General features: G+C 38.2%; 1 protein-coding gene across 4 annotated transcripts; it reads right to left on the bottom strand.

Moving 5' to 3' along the window:
* Positions 1-280: 280 nt before the first annotated feature.
* LOC103708431 (uncharacterized) lies at positions 281-18,127 on the bottom strand. Of its 4 annotated transcripts, none has more exons than XM_088719230.2 (6): positions 18,033-18,127; positions 17,785-17,935; positions 15,515-17,168; positions 6,283-7,224; positions 5,968-6,178; positions 281-1,102 (listed from the first exon to the last, which is right to left on the bottom strand). In XM_088719230.2, exons 3-6 carry the CDS (start codon positions 17,105-17,107, stop codon positions 528-530), a joined length of 3,321 nt encoding a protein of 1,106 aa, XP_088575356.2. In that variant the 5' UTR covers positions 17,108-17,168; positions 17,785-17,935; positions 18,033-18,127; the 3' UTR covers positions 281-527. The 4 variants fall into 4 exon arrangements, with proteins under 4 accessions (XP_088575356.2, XP_088575357.2, XP_038972414.3 ...); XM_088719231.2 differs by having other exon boundaries at positions 5,968-6,106; XM_039116486.3 differs by lacking the exon at positions 17,785-17,935.
* Between the last annotated feature and the right edge of the window lie 630 nt (positions 18,128-18,757).

The raw sequence follows: 18,757 nt of genomic DNA, 5'->3' as shown, positions 1-18,757 counted from the left end.
GACTATGCATTACATTAACCAACACAAAAATTTGCAGGGTTTACTGTAGCACATTGCCAGCTTGTGTGATGCTTCATTCAAATCAAAATTCCAACCATTCATCATCATATACTCCATCTAGAAAAAGATAGAACAGAAGATATAAATATCCAAAATGGAAACCTACACGATTATATATATAAATTACTGACTGCATATACCATAATATACTGGGTCCTTCAAGAGGCTTCCAAACTTCAACACAAATTACATTAATTGGTAATACGAGCACAAAAATTGCTTTTAAATAAAAGAAATCTATTGAAATTGTTAACAAGAAGCATGTCCACAAAGAAAGTCATCAACCAGTATAAAACACAAAGAAAGGCATGTCCCATCTAAAACAAAGAGCTTAAAATAGAAACACCCATCATCTATGATGTTAAATTACTGATTGCAAAAAACATGTATATGAAGCTGAAAGACTCCCACCATTCCTGAAAGAAAGAAAAGGGAAAGGATGTATATATGTGCCAATTCCACTTCCACTAGCTGTCCTGATTTGCCCGTTTAAAACCAATGAGGGAGCCTGCAAGGCGCAAAAGGAAGTCCGAGGTGGAGGGAGATTGACTCTGGGGAACATGCAACATACCCGAACCTTCCGGTTGATGACTTCCACTTACCGGTAAAATCTGCTCAGAAGCAGACAATGAGATACCCATATCACTGAAAACTTGTTGCTGGTTCAACCTACTCCCATTTTCCTGTTGAAGATTTGACACAGACATGGAAGTTGTGGATGTAAGGAGATGAGCAAGCCCATGCGGTGTACTTCTAATGTTCAGGTCATAAATGGAATGAGCCATGGAACTGGGAGGAGATCTAACTGCATTGCTCGAGAAGACAGTAGGAGTGCTGTGCCTTGCCAGAACTGGTGGAACAGGCACTACGTTTGAGGATGGGGGCCTCACCTCCACTGAGGAAAGAGGTAACAGATTTCGGAATGGAGGTAAGTTGGCAGGGGAAGGGCCACTTCCTGAGGGTGAGGTCATGAATGGGCTCTGGGCAAAATGTTGTTGCTGCGGTACCGGAACAAACCATTGCCCAGTACTTGAACACGCACCTGGTAAAGTAACAACATGCATCAGCAACAGGGGGAAAAAAACAACACCTAACCAGTTTATTTGTTGTACATGTAGCATCTTCTTTTTTCTTTCTTCCTTTTTTTTCCTCTTTTGGGTAGTATTTGTTACAAAAATATTGTGACTAATGCAAAAGATAGCAGCGGAGTATGGAAAGCTAGACAGGACAATAAGTAACAACAGACACAAGACTTCATGCAGTTCACTTGGAATTGGGCTAGTGTATGTATCCAAAAAGATGCAAATGTGCAAATAATAATCCAATAGTATAAAAAAACTACGATCTTATCGAATATGATAATAATATCGTATGGTTATCCAGAGTTGGAAAGCCACATACAAAGATCATATAAACAGATGCTGAACTAAACTAAATTCGAGCATAATAATAGATATGAAAATAATATACTGGTAGATAGTAAAATATGGAATTAAGCACTTATTAGTATTTGAAATGTATAATATTTAGATTAGATTCTCTCAAAGAAAAATATTTAAATTAGAAAGATTCACATTTCAAATACTATCTACATAATGTTGAAATTTATGCCATGAAGGCATCATATTATGCCCTAAAGGTTTATTAGTGAACACCTGAGTCCATGTTCATTGCACATCTTGGGTACTGCATAGGAAGAGATATGAACATGTTTTTTCTTTTTTATACATGAAGCTTATAGCTACAAGTTGAGTTTCACAAACCAATCCATTGGTTTTGGGTTAAGTCTAATTCAAGCTACCAAGTATCAAACCTATGTCAACCAAGGGCAAATGCTGTTATCAACAAAGGGTATCGACCGAAACACTTTGACACAACCAGTATGCCCCTGGTATTGCTTATTTCAGCCTCTAAAATTAATTTTTTGCCTTTTACTTATATTTTATCATCTGAATATTACATTTGTGCAAGAGATATGGTCAAATAATCAATTTAAGTGCCCTAGTCGTGGTTTCGGATGTGTGTTAATGTTTATGTTTTGCATCTTTGTGACATAAGATCATATAACTTGGAACTGAAGTATGTTTTAAACATTTATAATAAACAACTGAAATGCAATGAGATTAAACTAAAAATCATTGAATCAATAAATGTTATTAACTACTACCAAGATTCTAGATGAAATGGTCCACGGCCAGCACCGATTTGAAAGCAGTAAATTAAGAACATATTTGATACTAACTTTTGTTGGAATTCATCAACACTGTCATGAACATAGGAGTGGAGACATCAGTGAAGAGTTTCCCAGTGGAGTTGCCAGCATAAACTTCATAATAAGGGGGAGTACTGAGAGTCATTGCTCCATTGCCAAGATTAACTATGAATTGTTGTCAGGTTCAACACCAATGTCAAGTTTTCTTGTCGTGATCAGATGACGTGAAGATACGTGAACAGGTTGAGTTACTCATTGCTGTCAGCATCCCATTATAGTTGTCATAGGAGTCACTGAGCACAACTTTCAAGCTTGACTTGAGCAATTAGAATATGGTCATAGTCTTTTATCACCCTGAGAATTACATGTTGGGTCTGCTTAGAAGTGATGAACTTTTGGGTAAATGAACTCGGCATGGTTTCCCAGTAATGAGATATTTCCATGCCTAGTTTACCCTCTGTGTATGTGGGTTCGGTTTTTCCTTTTCTTGTTGGGGGTGGGGGTTCAGTATTTTGGTTGGGTGGTGTGCCTCGAGTTAGTGTGTGGTGTTTTTGGAAAGAGCAAGCACCATGCACAGTTATTAGGTTCTTCATATTTTGTAAATTTATTCGATAAAGTTCTTCCTCTCTAATTTTCTTTATCTCACTATTCTCACCTCAAGTATTTGGTGCATGTATTCAATGTTCTTGGGCTGGCAGGCTATCCTATACACAAGGAACTGTGCTTTTCAGGAAACTGAAAAAAGAGAGGGGCGGGGAGAAGAAGTGATTTATCTGTCTAGAATTTTGTTCTAGACCAAAACTAGATGATCCTTGCTTCAATCCTACAGAAAATGGATTTGGACAGCACCTGGCTTCCCCATTAACTTGTTCCCACCTTCAAATGGTGGAAAACAAACTAAAAACCAACTAAAACATCATCCCAAGTAACACTGGGTGATACCACTAAGTTTAGTCCAATTCAAAGGTGATATGGGCTCAATCAGCCCTGCTCTGCATAATTCAGGCCAATATGGGTGGTTTGGCCCTGGTTTATCTGATTCCTTTGCATGCTAAGCCCCCCTATACCAGCTCACAGCCAATACAAGGCCGATGTGCCTGGCATTTCAATCCTTGCCTGAGTCACAAGGAACATTGGCCTAGTTCGCACTTGAAATGTCGCTCATAGCTTGGAGTGAGGTTAGCCATTTTAGCCAACGGCTGCACCAGGGCACGTCTATGAAAACTGGAAAGGCTATTTCTTTACTTATCAGCTAGGGTTGATTGCATTAACACACTGGTGTATTTCACATTGCATGGTCGATGCATGAATTTGTCTCATCAAACAGTTATTAAACAGACCAGAGTTGTAGAAGTTGTTATCAACGTTGTATGATTGTCCTTCCCAAGGACAATTTTTTTTTTCTTTGAGAAAATAAGGGCATAATATCTTGCACTGTGTCTAATACATTCACTCGGGGCCAAGGAAAAACTACTTCAATGAAGTGGGCTTCTGCTCAGCCCACTTACACCAAATCAAATGAGCCCTAAGTAAAAATATAGCTTCCATTGCATAAGTTGCATGTTTTCATCATATTAACCTTTTGCATCTTGCTCTTTAAGTATGTCTCAAAGTCCTTGATAGTTGATGCCACTTCTTCTTTGCCATTTTTCTGAAATAAGCCTTCTTTTTGTTATTTTTAATTTTTCCGAAAAAAGCTTTCTTTTCCTTGATCAATCCATTATTCCTGTACCTCATCAGTATGCCACCAAGTTTCTTTATATGCGAGTCCTATCACTTTAGACTTTCTAATATGGATAGTGTTAGGAAAAGGGATATAAATACTGCTATGTACTAGTTCATACTGGATTGTACTGGTAAGGTAGCAGTTACTTCTATCAGTATCATAAAGACGCATGATTTTCACCTCTTTTTTCTGTCTCAGCACTAAAAGCTGTGCACCTTGTTAGTATAGTACCATAGAATGGTCGAGATGAAGGAACTGCCACAAAATTTTGCTGCTGCTCAACTGGATAAAGAGGTTCAAGATCTTCTAACTAATAATACTTTTTATTCGTAGATTAGTACAGGATGCTATGGTTAAGGAGGATTGGCCCCTTTACATATTTCAGTTTCCTTGCACTCACCCAAGAACGCTTAACGGATAGAAACATTCCATTCCCTTCTACACATAGACGGTGGCTCAATGTACAAGGCTCCTGCATTGCGTAGTGTGAGGAGGGTTAGATGTATGCAGACTTACCTCCATGTATGGAAAGGTTATTTTTATGTTTTGAAGCCATGACCTCAAGGTCGAAATGGAGCAACCATACCATTGCGCTAAGGCTCACACTCACCACCCCTTCTACATATGAACTTCCTAAATTTCTCAATAAAACTATTGATGACATCTAGCACACAAAGTCACATCCATTATCCACTGAAATGAACTAAAAGAAACACCCAAAATCAGTTTTAAACTAACTTTCAAGAAAACTCAGAATGGGAGTATGGGACTGGGCTCTTCCCTTTGTTTTGTTGTTAATTCTAAAAGGCTCCTGGCTCCTGAAATACTTGTCTAGTAACTTCTAATATAGCTAACTGTCAAATCCGTCTCCCACTTATTTCACTCTAAAAACTTAATTTATATTGAAAAGATGCTACAATTTTCCTGTTTAAGTTTCATCATCTCATCTTTGACAATGCAGTGGCTTCAATTATTGTCCTCTTCCTCCTATTGCATCCATTCTAAAACTATTAGCCTATGTTGCGTGGTCACATGTCCCTTGGTATCACTATCCACTATTTGCATATTAAATCCTCTTCTAATTTTTTTAATAAAATCTGAGCAAGTGTGATCCACTTTTAAGAATGACTTAATATTCATCTTTGTACTTTTGCTAACACTGGATCATATGCTCATCTCTACTTAACAATAGTGAGCAACCATATTTTGACATTTTATACTTAGATTTGATTTATCATCCTGATACTCTCATAGGTAATGTGACTATCATTTTTTGCGCTATGTTTGCATGTGAATCCATGTATATATTAAAAAAATAATACTAGGCCTAATGTAGGTTAGCCATGTCTCTCATCTTCCAAAATTAGATATCATGTGTATGCTATATGTATATTTGTATCAAGGTTTTAAATACTAAAACCGAACTTGGTACCATGTTTTGCATCAGAACAACATGGTATCAGTAGGCACTAGTACCGATAGTAGTAATAAAACTGAAAGATTCTAAAAAATAATTAAAAAAAATCATCAATGCTGACCGGTATGACCAATGTATGGCCAACATGGAACTACTGATATGCACCAGTACGGGCCAGTATAGACAGGTACGGATGGTGTATATCAGTACAGCTACTTTGGTGTCTCAACACCCATACCGGTGCCAGTTTTGCACAAAAAGGTGCAGTACTGGTCATACCATCCCACTCTAGCAGTTTTTGAGACCACAATTTGCATGTAATAAATAATGAAGTGCACTTATATGAAAGAGAATTTTTGATAACATATTTAATTACCAATGTTTACATAAGAAAATGCATGAAATGAAAAACATAAGCATCTGCAGGAGTTTTTAATCCACTTGAGAGTTTTTTACAGCTCAGAACATAGATGAATGCTTGCTGGCAGATTTAATTTGCTATTCACAATGAAACTAGATATATGAAAGAGATTATGGTGGTGATTTTCATACCTTGATAAGCATTTCCAGCCTCCTCAAAGGTTTCATTAAATATCTCCCGAAATCCCCCAGCTAATTCTTGATGCTGGCTAACTTTAGTGTACATCATCTCAATGTCCTTTCTTCTCTTTACAAACTCTTTGTCAGTATCCTGAATTAGTGCATCGTACTTTCTTTTTAGATTATCTATCTCTTTTTTATATTCTAATTTAAGTTTAAGTTTCTGTCCAACAAAAAGCAGATAAACAGTCAAGATAACAGCTAGAGTAAAATCTGACAAAATGAACAGCCAAAGATTATTTGCAAAATAATGTCTTGCATGGTTACCTTTTCTTCATGCCTTTGGACAAATAAAGCCTTCAGTGCATATAATCTCTTCAACTCATGATGAAATATCTGGATATTAGGATCTAGTTGAGGCATGGATTGCATTATTGGGCAACTTAATGCAAAATGACTGCCTCTCTCTGGTTGACCACTGGTGGATCTGAGAAACTCAGTGTGTGCTCTGGCAGGAGGAATATCAGTAGTAGGAGGCATTGGATGGACAAAAGGGTGTGAGAATAAGAGATTGGAGTTCTCCCACTGTGCATCTGTGAATACAATGGGCTGTTGCATGGACACTTCTGTAAGTTGAGCAGAACAGTGTATTTGACCATCAGGCTCTAAGTCACTTCCTGCAGGTGCAGGTGTGTTTGGATGACCATGCACAGCTGAAGTCAAGCCAATAGATGGAGGCAGAGGCTGTGAGGATATGTGATTAGACTCTTCAAGTACAAGCCACTGTTGCATTGATGCTTCCGTAGGTTGAGCCGAACAAAGTACTTGATTGCAAGGAACTTGATCACTTCTGACAGATGAAGGTCTGCTTGCATGACCTTTCACAGCTAAAGCCAAGTCAACAGGTGGAGAACGAGGTTGTGAGGATATACAGTCAGACTGTTTCAGCTGTGCAGCTGTGGCTACAACTGGCGGTTGCATTGATACTTCGGTTAGTTGAGCAGAACAATGTATCCGATTGCAAGCGCTCCCTACAGAGGCAGGTGAGCTTCCATCACCTTGCATAACAGAAGCTAAGCCAACAGATAAAGGAAGCCCCAGCGAAATGGGATTTGGGACTGTTGAAACGTTGAATGTTGGGTCATTTTTTTGAAATCCTGTATCAACTGAACTTAATGCAGAAGCCACATTATTTGGGAAAGAACTTGAGCCTTGGTCACCTCCCACTCTAGGTACAGCAGACCTCTCCTGTTCACTGATGGAGGGCACCTGCTCAGGCACAACAATGATTAGAACTCATTTTCCAGCCACCCCTCTAATATAAAACCAACAGGATCATTATCTTTGTTATGTAATATAAGGCTGTCATACAGATAATGATCATTACAATAAGGATGGAGTTCAAATAAATCAGTTCGAATTGTAGTTCTAGTTAGTCTTATAAAGAATTTGTCATTCCAATTACAGGCATATAATTTCAGAAATGAAATATGTCATGACAGAATAGCCAGTAATGTCTGCATCAGGAATTATCATGGAAGCATAAAATATATAATACTATCGTAAAGTTCAAGGACTAAATGTAGTACAAAGCAACTCTGTGGCGTAATGCATGAGGCAGAGACAAAAAAAATTTCAAGCAGAAATGGGATATAAGTTTTTTTTATCAAACTGTGCTATGATATTTTGAGAAATAGACAATCAAACTGATAACATATAGCAGTATGAATCAATGTGCTAACAAGTATAAAATGCTAAAAAGTGATTTAAGTTTCTAATCAAGTTTTGTTTACAATTATTCTTATCATAGGCAACCTCCATTAACTACAATTTCCTTTTTCTTCCCCGCAACCTCAATCTTTTGATTTGTTATGTCCTTTCTTGCCTTAAACATCCACAAAAATCCTCCCAGTTCCTATATTAATTGTACTTCAGTCTTCCTTGCACATGATCCTATCAATTCATTTATTCAGCATCACCGTATCTTCCATTTCAGCAACCAGTGTTTCAAGAATCCGGTACCGAACCCCATATCTCTTGGATACCAGGTCTGTGTGGGTAATGACACACTAAAACTTCCATTTTTCCATCCCTCTTTTTTTTGTTTCATTGGTTTCTTCTATTGTTCCACAGATTTTCGGCATAGCTTTTCCTAGTTTTAGTTGTTTCTTTAGGATTCTAGGCCCTAAAACATCTTTAAAAAAAATAAAAAAAAAACCAAAATCTAGGGTTGGTTGGGATGCAATTTGGTATGATTTCATTTAAAAGGAAAGAAACATGATTTTGGCATGGACATGTAGATCCATTCTAGATCTACATCATATCAAGAAATCATGCCAAAGAAAAAACTTTGGCATGATTTCTCTGTTTTTTTTTTTTTTTGACAAAAAATAAGGGCGGCAAAAAAAGGGGAAGTGAGAATGCTTTACCTTCCTAGAAGCTTCTCCCATGGTGATTTGCACTAAGGGCGGCAATTCCAAGGGGAAAAGGAAAACAGAGTTTCCATCCTCATTCACTCTCTATCCTATTCAACACTTGGATAAAAAGGTCAAAAAGGGTACTAAAACTTTTTCCACTCGGTACTGGGTAGAACAGGCAAGTGCCAGTAGTACCGCTTGGTACTTGCTGATACTGAGTAGTACAGACTAGTTTTACCCGGTTTGCCTAGGAACTGAGTTCCAAACCTATTTTTTGCACCGATTTCACTTGTTCGGTGCAACCCCATACCTCCCAATTTGGTCCAATTCTTCGGGGGCTAGGTGCAGCTCTAAACTTCCACTAATGTACTTATCTATATCCAATCCTTCTTACTTTACTATGGATTCATCACACCTCATTTTTGAACTCTTTATACTACCTTTATTGCTGAAATAGCAAATGGGGACATTTGATGCATGTTTAAGGGGAAAAAGAAACAAAATGCAGAACTAAAAAAATATAAGAGGATCAACAAGAAACAAGAAATAAAAAATTACAGAACATTATAAACTAATGAAAGTAAAAGAAAATGAAATACAATATAAAAAAATAAATAGAAAATATGAAACAAGAAACTAAAACTACATAACTAATTTTTTTTTAAAAATAAAACAGAACAAACAATACATAAAATACTTAATAAAAATATAACAACCTAACATCAATAAAAATCACAGCTAGAAATGTTAAAAATGAAAGTAGAAAAGAGTGTGGGGGAGGGAAAGTTAGAGACACACAAACTCAAGGGCATACACAAACACAGAGATGGGTGGAAGTCAGACTAAAATGGAGCATTTATAGCACCATTAGAGAATCCACTAAAAAGGTAATTAACATGAGAAAGTAAGGATAAAACACTTAAGAGGAGATTACCGAGAATTTGGAGAAGAAAATTAGGCAAGTATTAGATGGACCCAAAGGTGAAGGTGGAGTGACAGGTGAGAGAGTTCGAATATGTAGTAGATGTGGAAAGAATGAGAGAGTTAAGTAGGCTCTAGAATCTAATATGAGAGAGAGAGAGAGATTAGATTCAAATTTAGGTTGAAGGCCGACAACCACGAATTATTAGGAAGGTCTCAAATTGAGTTAAGGGCTCGGAATAAGGATTGGGGATCACATTATGGATTTTAGGGTACTTTAGGAATAAAATTGACACACAAGCATACCAAGGATATCCTTGATATTTAAAACTATCTTATTCTAAATAGCATAGGACCATAGGAAGTACAACATATATTGCTTTTTCACCATTTGTTACTCTTACATACATTAATTCTCATTTTTCATGACCTCATGGTTGTTCATTCAGCATCTCCTTATATTATATTAGTGCAACTCTCCAACTTATGCAATGTCCCATTTACGGCTTTATTTATTTTTTACTTCATCCCTGAAGACATATTATGAGCATAAACATTCTGCAGCACTTAAGTATTTAAAGTGTATTACTATTTACGAAAAAATTTACTAAGTTGGACTTGCATGTTGCAATCACATAACACTTCCTCTTTATTCCCGAGATTAATTCTTCCAAAAAACTTCTTGTCTCTCTCTATTTAACAGAGTAGACCCAAGAAAATTATTATTCTCAAGGTCATCAACCTGAGCTACATTTTCATTCCCAGACCCATTAAACCTAATATACCTAAAACTATTTAAGCAAACTTTTGAACAAAGAACTTGGGGCACCTACCTACAAAGTGTTGTCCATGAGAATACACGTCTAATTTGATGAAAAAAAGAAAAGAAAAGAAAACTTTACACTTTGATTGTGCAATATATATCTAGCTTTGACTTTCGATCCTAGTGAGGAAGGTAACTTGTGTATTTAATTGCAAATGGAGCTTTATTATTTTCTCATGGTACTTATAAAATCATGAATTCAATCATTTTGGATAAGTAAATTGTTTCCTAATATGAAATATTCAATAAGTATGATGCTGAGTTCATAGCAAAAATAACAATGCACATAAATGATGGACGGCATTTAAATAGTATAATGAAGGGAATAAATGCTATCCCATGTGATTTTCTATAATACCAAGCCCATATACTTAGTACTTATCAATGACAACCAAGCTGGCATGGTACCAAGGCAAGTTTACACTAGTTAGGATTCAGACGTGGGATGAAGGTTTCCTTCTAACAAACAACAAGCCCTGGTTCTAACTATGGTTTCTAGACCTTGGAAAGATTTGAGAAGCCTTCATCTCAAACTGAATAGAAAAGGGAATCTGGTTTTTTTTTTCAAACTTTTAATATGCTCAATAATGAAAGAAGCAAGCTTACATAAAATGTAGAGTTTTAAGGTAAAAGATGAAACTAAGCTATGGTACCTACTAGTAAATCAACAGTACTATAGCACTTCGTCGATGCTCAAAATCCACCAAGATATTTAAAAGTCACTCAAAGCTCCTTGGAATCTACAAACTGGCCATCAAATGATCACCAAACTCCACCGATGTTGCTCTGGAATCCACCAAAGCATGCAAAATTCACCATGCAGAAAAAGAAACACTAAAAAATACATTCAAGATAAGAATTATTTCATTGATGTCTGATTTGAGTAATATAAGAGGGATATTCATGGCATTCAAGGGCCCCTTATATCAGTAGGACTTGAATCCATGCTATTAAAGGACTTTGTTGATGTTCAAAACCCACCAAGGTCTTTAAAAGTGGCTCACAACTCCTTGGAATTATCAACTGGCCATTGAACGATCACCGTCCTCCACCAAGGTTTCTTTAAAATCCACCAAAGCATGCAAAGTCTGCTATGTAGAAAAAGAAACACTAAAAGTGCACTCAAGAGAAGAATGCTTTCATTGATGTGTGATTTGAGTAATATAAGCGTGATATTCGTCATGTTCAAGGGCCCCTATATCATAGGACTCGTGGTTCCTCTATTTACTTTCCAAACATCGAAATACTATAAAAGGATATCAAACTAAGCAAAATGATCGCTATAGCAGTTTGGGCATTTTGACAACAGATTTTGAATTAGTAAATGCTTCACAACTATCCTAAACCTAAAATAACTCAAAAATGGCTTTTTGACCTTTGATATTTGATGGCAACTTTTTGTTATCTTATACCAGGAATGTAGAACATGCACCATTAGAAACAGGTGGCCTGAAAATGCTGCAATATTTCAGTCATAACTCCTCCATCTGCTCCAATCAAGGTGAGTTAAGAACTATCATAGAACTAACTTAGTGCAATAGGCAATGAAAAGAAAAGATGGTTTAAGGTCGAATGCTAACTATCAAGGTTTGCAAAACTGATAACCAGAATTGTATCAATCAGTGTCCGCTGAGCCGACCGAACCGGTGTACCGGTGGGCTCCGGTACCGGATCGGCACCAGTTGGAACCGGTGCCGAACCGGAACCACAAAAAAAGAAAAGGCCGACGCGCGCACGCAGACGCGTTTTAGCCACAGAAGACATTAAATGCCACTTTGTGGCATTAATTGCCCACGCAGCCCCGTGTGGGCTCGGGCTCGCGCTCGCGCGGGGTGCCGCGTGGGCTCGCTGCCCCGCGCGAGGAATCGTGCGGGAGCGAGGTTCCCTACATGTGGAATTGCGCGCGGGCACGAGCGATTCCCCGCCACGCTCGCGCGGGTGCGCTACCCCGCGCGCGGAAAGATTTTATTTTATTTTCTTTTCTTTTTTCCGTCCCTTCTTCTTCCTCCTTTCCGAGCTCTCTCCTCCTCTCCTTTCTTCCCCTCTCTCCTCCTCTCTTCTCCTCTCTTTCCCCCCTTCTCCTGCAAGCAAGGAAAGAACCGTTGGAAGGGCCGCGCGCATGTCGGGGTGCTCGAGAGGGGGTCAGCCCGAGGTACGCTGAACCGTCTTCTTCTTCTTCTCCTCTTTCTCTTCTTCTTCCTCTTCTTTCCTCTTCTTTCTTCCTCTTCTCCTCTCTCTTCTTTCTTCTTCCCCGCTCGATTTCAGCCCCAACAGTTTTATGTGGTTGTACCGTACCGGTGGGGGTCGGTACCGATATGGTACGTGTTGAACCAGCTGGTACGGGCCGGTTCAGCAGACCATGGTATTAATATATTACCAATTCGGTATAATGCAGTATGTACCCTATACCGAGATAGGCTTTCAATACTTTTTCTCACTCCCAGCCACGATACCTTCCGAAATCGGGCGGTATGGGGTAGTTCCTCTAAGTTTAAAGTCGTACGGACTGGTCCAGCTCATATACTAAACTGAACCTCAGTGTCGTATTGGTATCTTACCAATATGATATGGTACAATTGGTACAAGACGGTACGAGTTCGTATGGTAGGCCTTGCTAACTATGTTGTTTCTAGTAAAGCCTTTTTTTGGACTAATATGCATCGTACTAATCTTTGGATGGTAACATGATCGATGATGCACCATCCTAAAACAATTACTGAAGTTAAGTTCATGGATACCTGAGTTACATGTCTAACATATGATAATCTAAAATTTGTCATCGTGTGGGCTTGGTCGCCTTATGGCGCTCGGACTGCATCCAAAGGGTCAACTTGGTGTCAAATGATCAGTCCATGGGGTGTCATATCGTGTTCCATGGTTTCCTTAAGTTGCACCATCTGTCGTGCACATTTCCTATTACTGAAGAGTGATTGAGCCTACACATTGGCGAAGTGAACCGTTCCATGATGAGACATGCTTTTATATCAACTGATATGAAGGACAATAAGATGCTACATACGTTTATGATGTGGTTCAAGTTCGTCGGCTTTATTAAGCGAAACAAGCAGTTCTAAATGTTCTATATGAAAAATTCAAACCATCTCGGTTTTGGACCCCATACCAATACCATCCTATTACTGTGTCGGTATGCTCGGTATAAGGCCGGTTCAGCGTAATGACACTCATTACATCTTCCATACTGCATATCGATTCAATACCTCTATGGTATAGTATGGTCGGTATGCACTGGTACCAACCGATACAGCAAGTCATGCTATAAACCATGCTGAATATTACTTAATGAAGTTACGAAAAACTTACAAAAGTAACTATTTTAAATCTTAAAATGATCAATGCAATATTTTCCCCTAATAAGGTGAACGAATTAAAAAGGACATGCCTCCTAACATGAGTGGAAAACTAATGCCATATCTTGTTAAAGCAGTTCATCCTTCTTTGAACTGACTTTCCTTTTAGACACTTGAACGGAAGAAAAGCAATAGATGTAGTAATGTAATGACCCACTACAAGAATTAGCTTGTTGTAAAACCATAGGAGCTGGATTCCTTCCGATATTTAAGCTTTTACTAAGAATATATGTAGGTACAATCAAGGGATCTAGCCCTCCAAATTCCATTTTCAAAACCTAAGGAGATGTACTAAAGTAATAACATATTAGAGGACCTCTCGCTTTTTGAAAAACCATGGAGAGTTGGGATCTCTTCCTTTTACTAGGAATGTCTGTTGGAAGAATAAAGGAATCTAGTTTTCCAATTTATTAGGGTTTTTGAGGAAACTTGAGAGTGAATTAATGGGCTGTCAAGAGGCCAAAAGTATTCTTTATGGGGGCAAAAGCCAGAAAAAAAAAAAAAATCAAGCAAGTGAACTTTCACGAGTAACATGTGAAGTAATGTGTGGTAAACATATATATGAAATTATATCTCTAATTCATCAAATTTAACGTAGATCAACCATTGAGGGTTTGCTCAATAGATAACAAAAGCATGATGTAGTGGTTCTTTCTAAGAAAGTCCAAAATAAGATGTGGTTAAGTGAAAGAATGGCAGCATGAACAACTAACAATTAATCTCGATGAACTTCATGCGCTCACAAAAACTAACTTTCAATAATCTTAATCACATTATATTACCTCACATGGTTTGTGAGTATTGATCCATGATGGTCAGCATGTATCCTACTCGATGTTCGTGACTATTAACTAACCACTAGACTCTAAAATCTTAATTATCGGGGAAGGTGTCAAGATAAGAATGACTCTAAAATGCTGCCCCCCCCCTCCCAAAAAAAAAAAAAAAACAATGTGCAGCCCGGATCATGCATGTGAGAGCATGAAGAAGTCTAGAATGACTCAACATAAGACCAATTCAAAAGCAACTCAACCAGGAACAAGTCAAGGGAAGAAAAGATAATAAATGGGTACAACTGGCTTTGATGGGGATTTTAAATACATGACCTTTGGATCCGATACCATGTTAACTAACCACTAAGCTGTTAAGGAAGGGGTCAACAATGAATATTAGGCCTTAGTAATGTCTAGACAGAAACCACCAAGGCCAATGGGCTGAAACCCAATATCCAGGTACTTTAAAGCCAAAGAGAGTTTAACCATACTCTTGTAGATTAGTTAATTCACAGCAGTCAGCAGATCAAAACTACAGATTATTTTGATGTCATGTTTAGTACCCTGTGAACAGCTCAGAATCACAGTGCAGCTAGTACCCTTTTTATTGAGAGGAGCAACACATGCAAAAATTTGGATATTCATGTTCAGGCATACCCGCATAACCTACTTGTCCCCTACTTATGGTTGGACACTAAAGCCTGGAGCTTCAGATTCAAAACACCTGTAATTCAGGTGAGCTTTCAAGAGAAACTAGTAAAATTAACGAGTCAGCAATGTCTTGAAAAGCTTATGAATAGTAAATTCCAACTTCAGTTTGAGATAGTTTGAGTTTTACAGTAGATTATTCTTTATATACATATTTTTCTTTGGTTTGGTTTCATGAATGTAACCTTGATGAAAATTTCAGCTGCACCATGACTGCTTAAGTTTTTTGATGTACATGACGGCTTCAAGTCGGATGATAAAGGATGAAAATAAAATATTTAAGGTAGACTAGATCGCTTATATATGCACTAATTACACAAAATTTTCATTTCTAAACACCTAAATTATGCTTTTGCTTGTAGATCAGTTTCATTTTCTAAATGAAAGACCAATTTGTAATTGGCTCAAGCTGCTTTCTTCAACTTGCCCTTCAGCTGTAAGAAAGGTCATCAATTGCAAACAGTCCAAATGCCAATAATATCAAATAATTAAAAGAAACAGAGTAGGCATATGTAAACAAGATTTGATAAAAAAAGTTGGACAGACAACCTGATTACACAATACAGTTCTGGCACCTTCAGAACTTTTCAATGCATGGGCAAAAGAAAGAATCTCTGTCTTATCTTGCTTAGTAGGATCTGTCAAGCAAACAACACTGGAACCTGTACCTCCATCTTGCTTGCTGGAAGCAGTTGCTGCAATCCCCGGATCAGTCCCTCCTTCATCAAACTTAGTACACACTGCATTGATTTTATTGGAAGCTTGGTCTTCGGTTTCTAGAGGCATATTCTCTGCCCTGCCATGCTGATTTAGTGGTAAAACACTAGGAGATGGTCTACTCAGTTCACAAGATTCCACAACATTTGTGCAACTGGACGCAGAATCAGTAGATCTATCAGTCAGTTCAGTAGATTCTACTGGCCTAGTTGTCAGATCTGAAGAAGAACCAGCCACTGCTTTATTATTCCCTGAACCATCATGAGCTCCATAATGTTTGCTCAATTTGAATTTCTCCAGCTTGAATCCAGTACTTGACAGTGGAATCTCATAAAAAGATTCTTCAAGAATACCAGCTTTAGCCTCTTCCAACCAGCAATCTTTCATCTGCTTCTCCTTATTCCTAGCCTCAATCTGCATAACCATTAGTTTCTTCCGTTGGCCCCACATATGCTTTTCAAATTCATCCATTCTTTTTGAAAATTCTTCATTTAGTAATTTTATTCTATATTCTCGAACTGAAGGGCCAATATGGATAGCATGAAAATCCCAATTTTTCATTTTAACCAATTCCATCTGTTGTTCACCTTTCAAAGTTTTGAACTCTCGGAGTTCTTCATTTTGCTTTAAGAGGAGTGTTCTTAACCTTATTGAATAAATTTCATCAATCAAATCAATCTGTTTCTTCAAGATCTCATCCTTCAATGACCTAATTTGCTGGTGAAGCTTTGCAGACAGAGGTTCAAGAACGGGAGTCTCATCCTGCTCCACCAAATTTGGTTGTTGGGAGGATATACGACCAACAGGACTCACTCTGATCTCTACTTTCTCCACTTCATCATCTAGCAGTGTTAAATCTGGACTGGTTTCATGCAAGAAGTCTTCAGTACCATCATTTCTAGGCACAGATGACTGGCCCACTCTGACACCAGCTTCTCCTATCTCTTGCTTGTCGGATGATGAAACTTCTAAACTAGCTTCATGGTTTTCAAGAGCATTCTGTCCTGCCTCAGATGATAGACCCTCCCTGATCTCACCTTCTTCCAGCTCTTCATCAACATATGACATTTTTGTCCAGCCTGGCATCAATGGTTCATCCTCTCTGATCTCACCTTCTTCCAGCTCTTCATCAACATATGACATTTTTGTCCAGCCTGGCATCAATGGTTCATCCTCTCTGATTTCACCTTCTTCCAGCTCTTCATCAACAAATGACATTTTTGTCCAGCCTGTTATCAATGGTTCATCCCCTCTGATTTCACCTTCTTCCAGTTCTTCCTCATCAAATAATGCTGCTTTCGAACTTGCTTCACTCACGGGGACTTTAGAAACATCTTTTTCAGGAAAAGATGGCCGAGCCTCTCCAATATCCGGTTTCTCCATTTTGTGATGTTTAGACGATTGGCTTCCCTGGGCTTCCTCCATGCCTCAGACCTTTCCCCTCCCCTATTTTTATCAGTTAATCGCAGACAGAGCCCAACAAAATCTAGGGAAAATTCAAAGAAACACATATAACTCAAATGGGCATTCATAAATGTACAGAAAAACTAAAAGAAAATAGATAGAAAATATTCAATACAACCATATACTAGTGCATGCAAACACAAGCATGACCAAGGAAGCAACAACACTGACAGTAAGATCAAGAGATAACATATTTAATAATTGATGTGCATCGAACGAATAAACTAGATTAATTTTTTTATAAGTGATTCACCAATTAATCAAATCAATTTGGGATGGGGGCATCTAATCACTGACGAGAAAGAAAAGATTCTACGAAGTTTTGAATTTCCACAAAACTTGCACCCGCTACATAGGACCAAACTCTACAGAAGAAAGAAGAAAAATCTAAACTTCTCGGAAACATCAAAAACATTCCACATCATTGGTGTACACGAATCACACGAAGAACAACTCCACATGACAGGTGTACACATCTCAGAAAACAAGTCTTGCCGTTCCATTTCTCCACCAAGAGAATCCCAGAGTTCGCCATAACAACACCAAACCAAAGAAATCCCCCGAAAAACTGAACAAGAAACCAAATCAAACCACGAAAAATCAGTAAAACGTTAGAATCGAGAAGCAGGGCAACTCACCTACATCGCTGCAACCAGAAATTTTCTCAAAGTGGACCCAAAATCCGTATACTCTCGAGTTTTTTAGAGAAACCCTAGATCGAAAAATAGCTCGAAGGATCACTATGGAAGAGATGTCGGTGCATAAAGAACACCACGAACGCACAAAAGACTGAATGAAGGAAGAAAAAATAGGAGAAAAAAACCATAAAATGGTAGCATAAAACAGGGACATTGGATCAAATTGGTATGAGAAAGGGGGTTCTTACGATGGAACAACGAGTTGTTGAGACTTCGGCCAATTCGACGACAGACGCAGAGAGAGAGAAGGGGAGTGGAAAGCAGAGTAATTCGAAGGGGCAACAGGAGGAGTGAGGGGACGTGCAAATTAGAGGACTTGTAGCAAAGCGAAGTTACTAAACTACCCTTGGTTTTGCAAAAGCCGCTAATGCGGCATACCTTTTCGGGCACGTGTGCGTAGGAAGCCGGGAGACACGAGCCTCGGCACGCAGGCTGAATCATGAGATTACCAAAATAGCCTCGACTTATAACGGGTGAATTTTTAATGACGTAATGACAAACGGTTTGAAGCCATGGCGTCCAAAAACAGATTTCCCCTTCTGGTAAAAACGGCATGTAAAGTGATGCATCGCCTCTGGACGGCGAACTGCATGTGAAATCTTGCATGGTTAGATATTACCATAATCACTTAGTATAAGGTGGCTTTGACCCATATTAATTATTAAATTTTAAAAAATAATAATTAATGATCTGTAATATGTTACATATTTACCTATTTACCTTTTGTTACCTTATTTACCTTATCTAAACGGGAAAGAATTAATGTAAGTTGAGTCCTTGGGAGACAAAGAAAAAGAAAAAAAAACATTTCCATGAAGCCTCAAATATCATACCAAAACTTAGTTGGCATGTCCATGATGATGCTAGGAGAATGGCTTATTTGATAAAGTTGATGCGGTTCACCGAGAATGAC

This window comes from Phoenix dactylifera, chromosome 3 (assembly GCF_051530095.1).
Source record: "Phoenix dactylifera cultivar Ajwa chromosome 3, Ajwa_hap1_PhDact_Kaust_v1.1, whole genome shotgun sequence".
In the NCBI taxonomy this organism is placed as follows: Eukaryota; Viridiplantae; Streptophyta; class Magnoliopsida; order Arecales; family Arecaceae; genus Phoenix; species Phoenix dactylifera.
The sequence above is the reverse complement of the archived record's forward strand: the minus strand, read 5'-3'. Positions and strand labels throughout refer to the sequence as shown.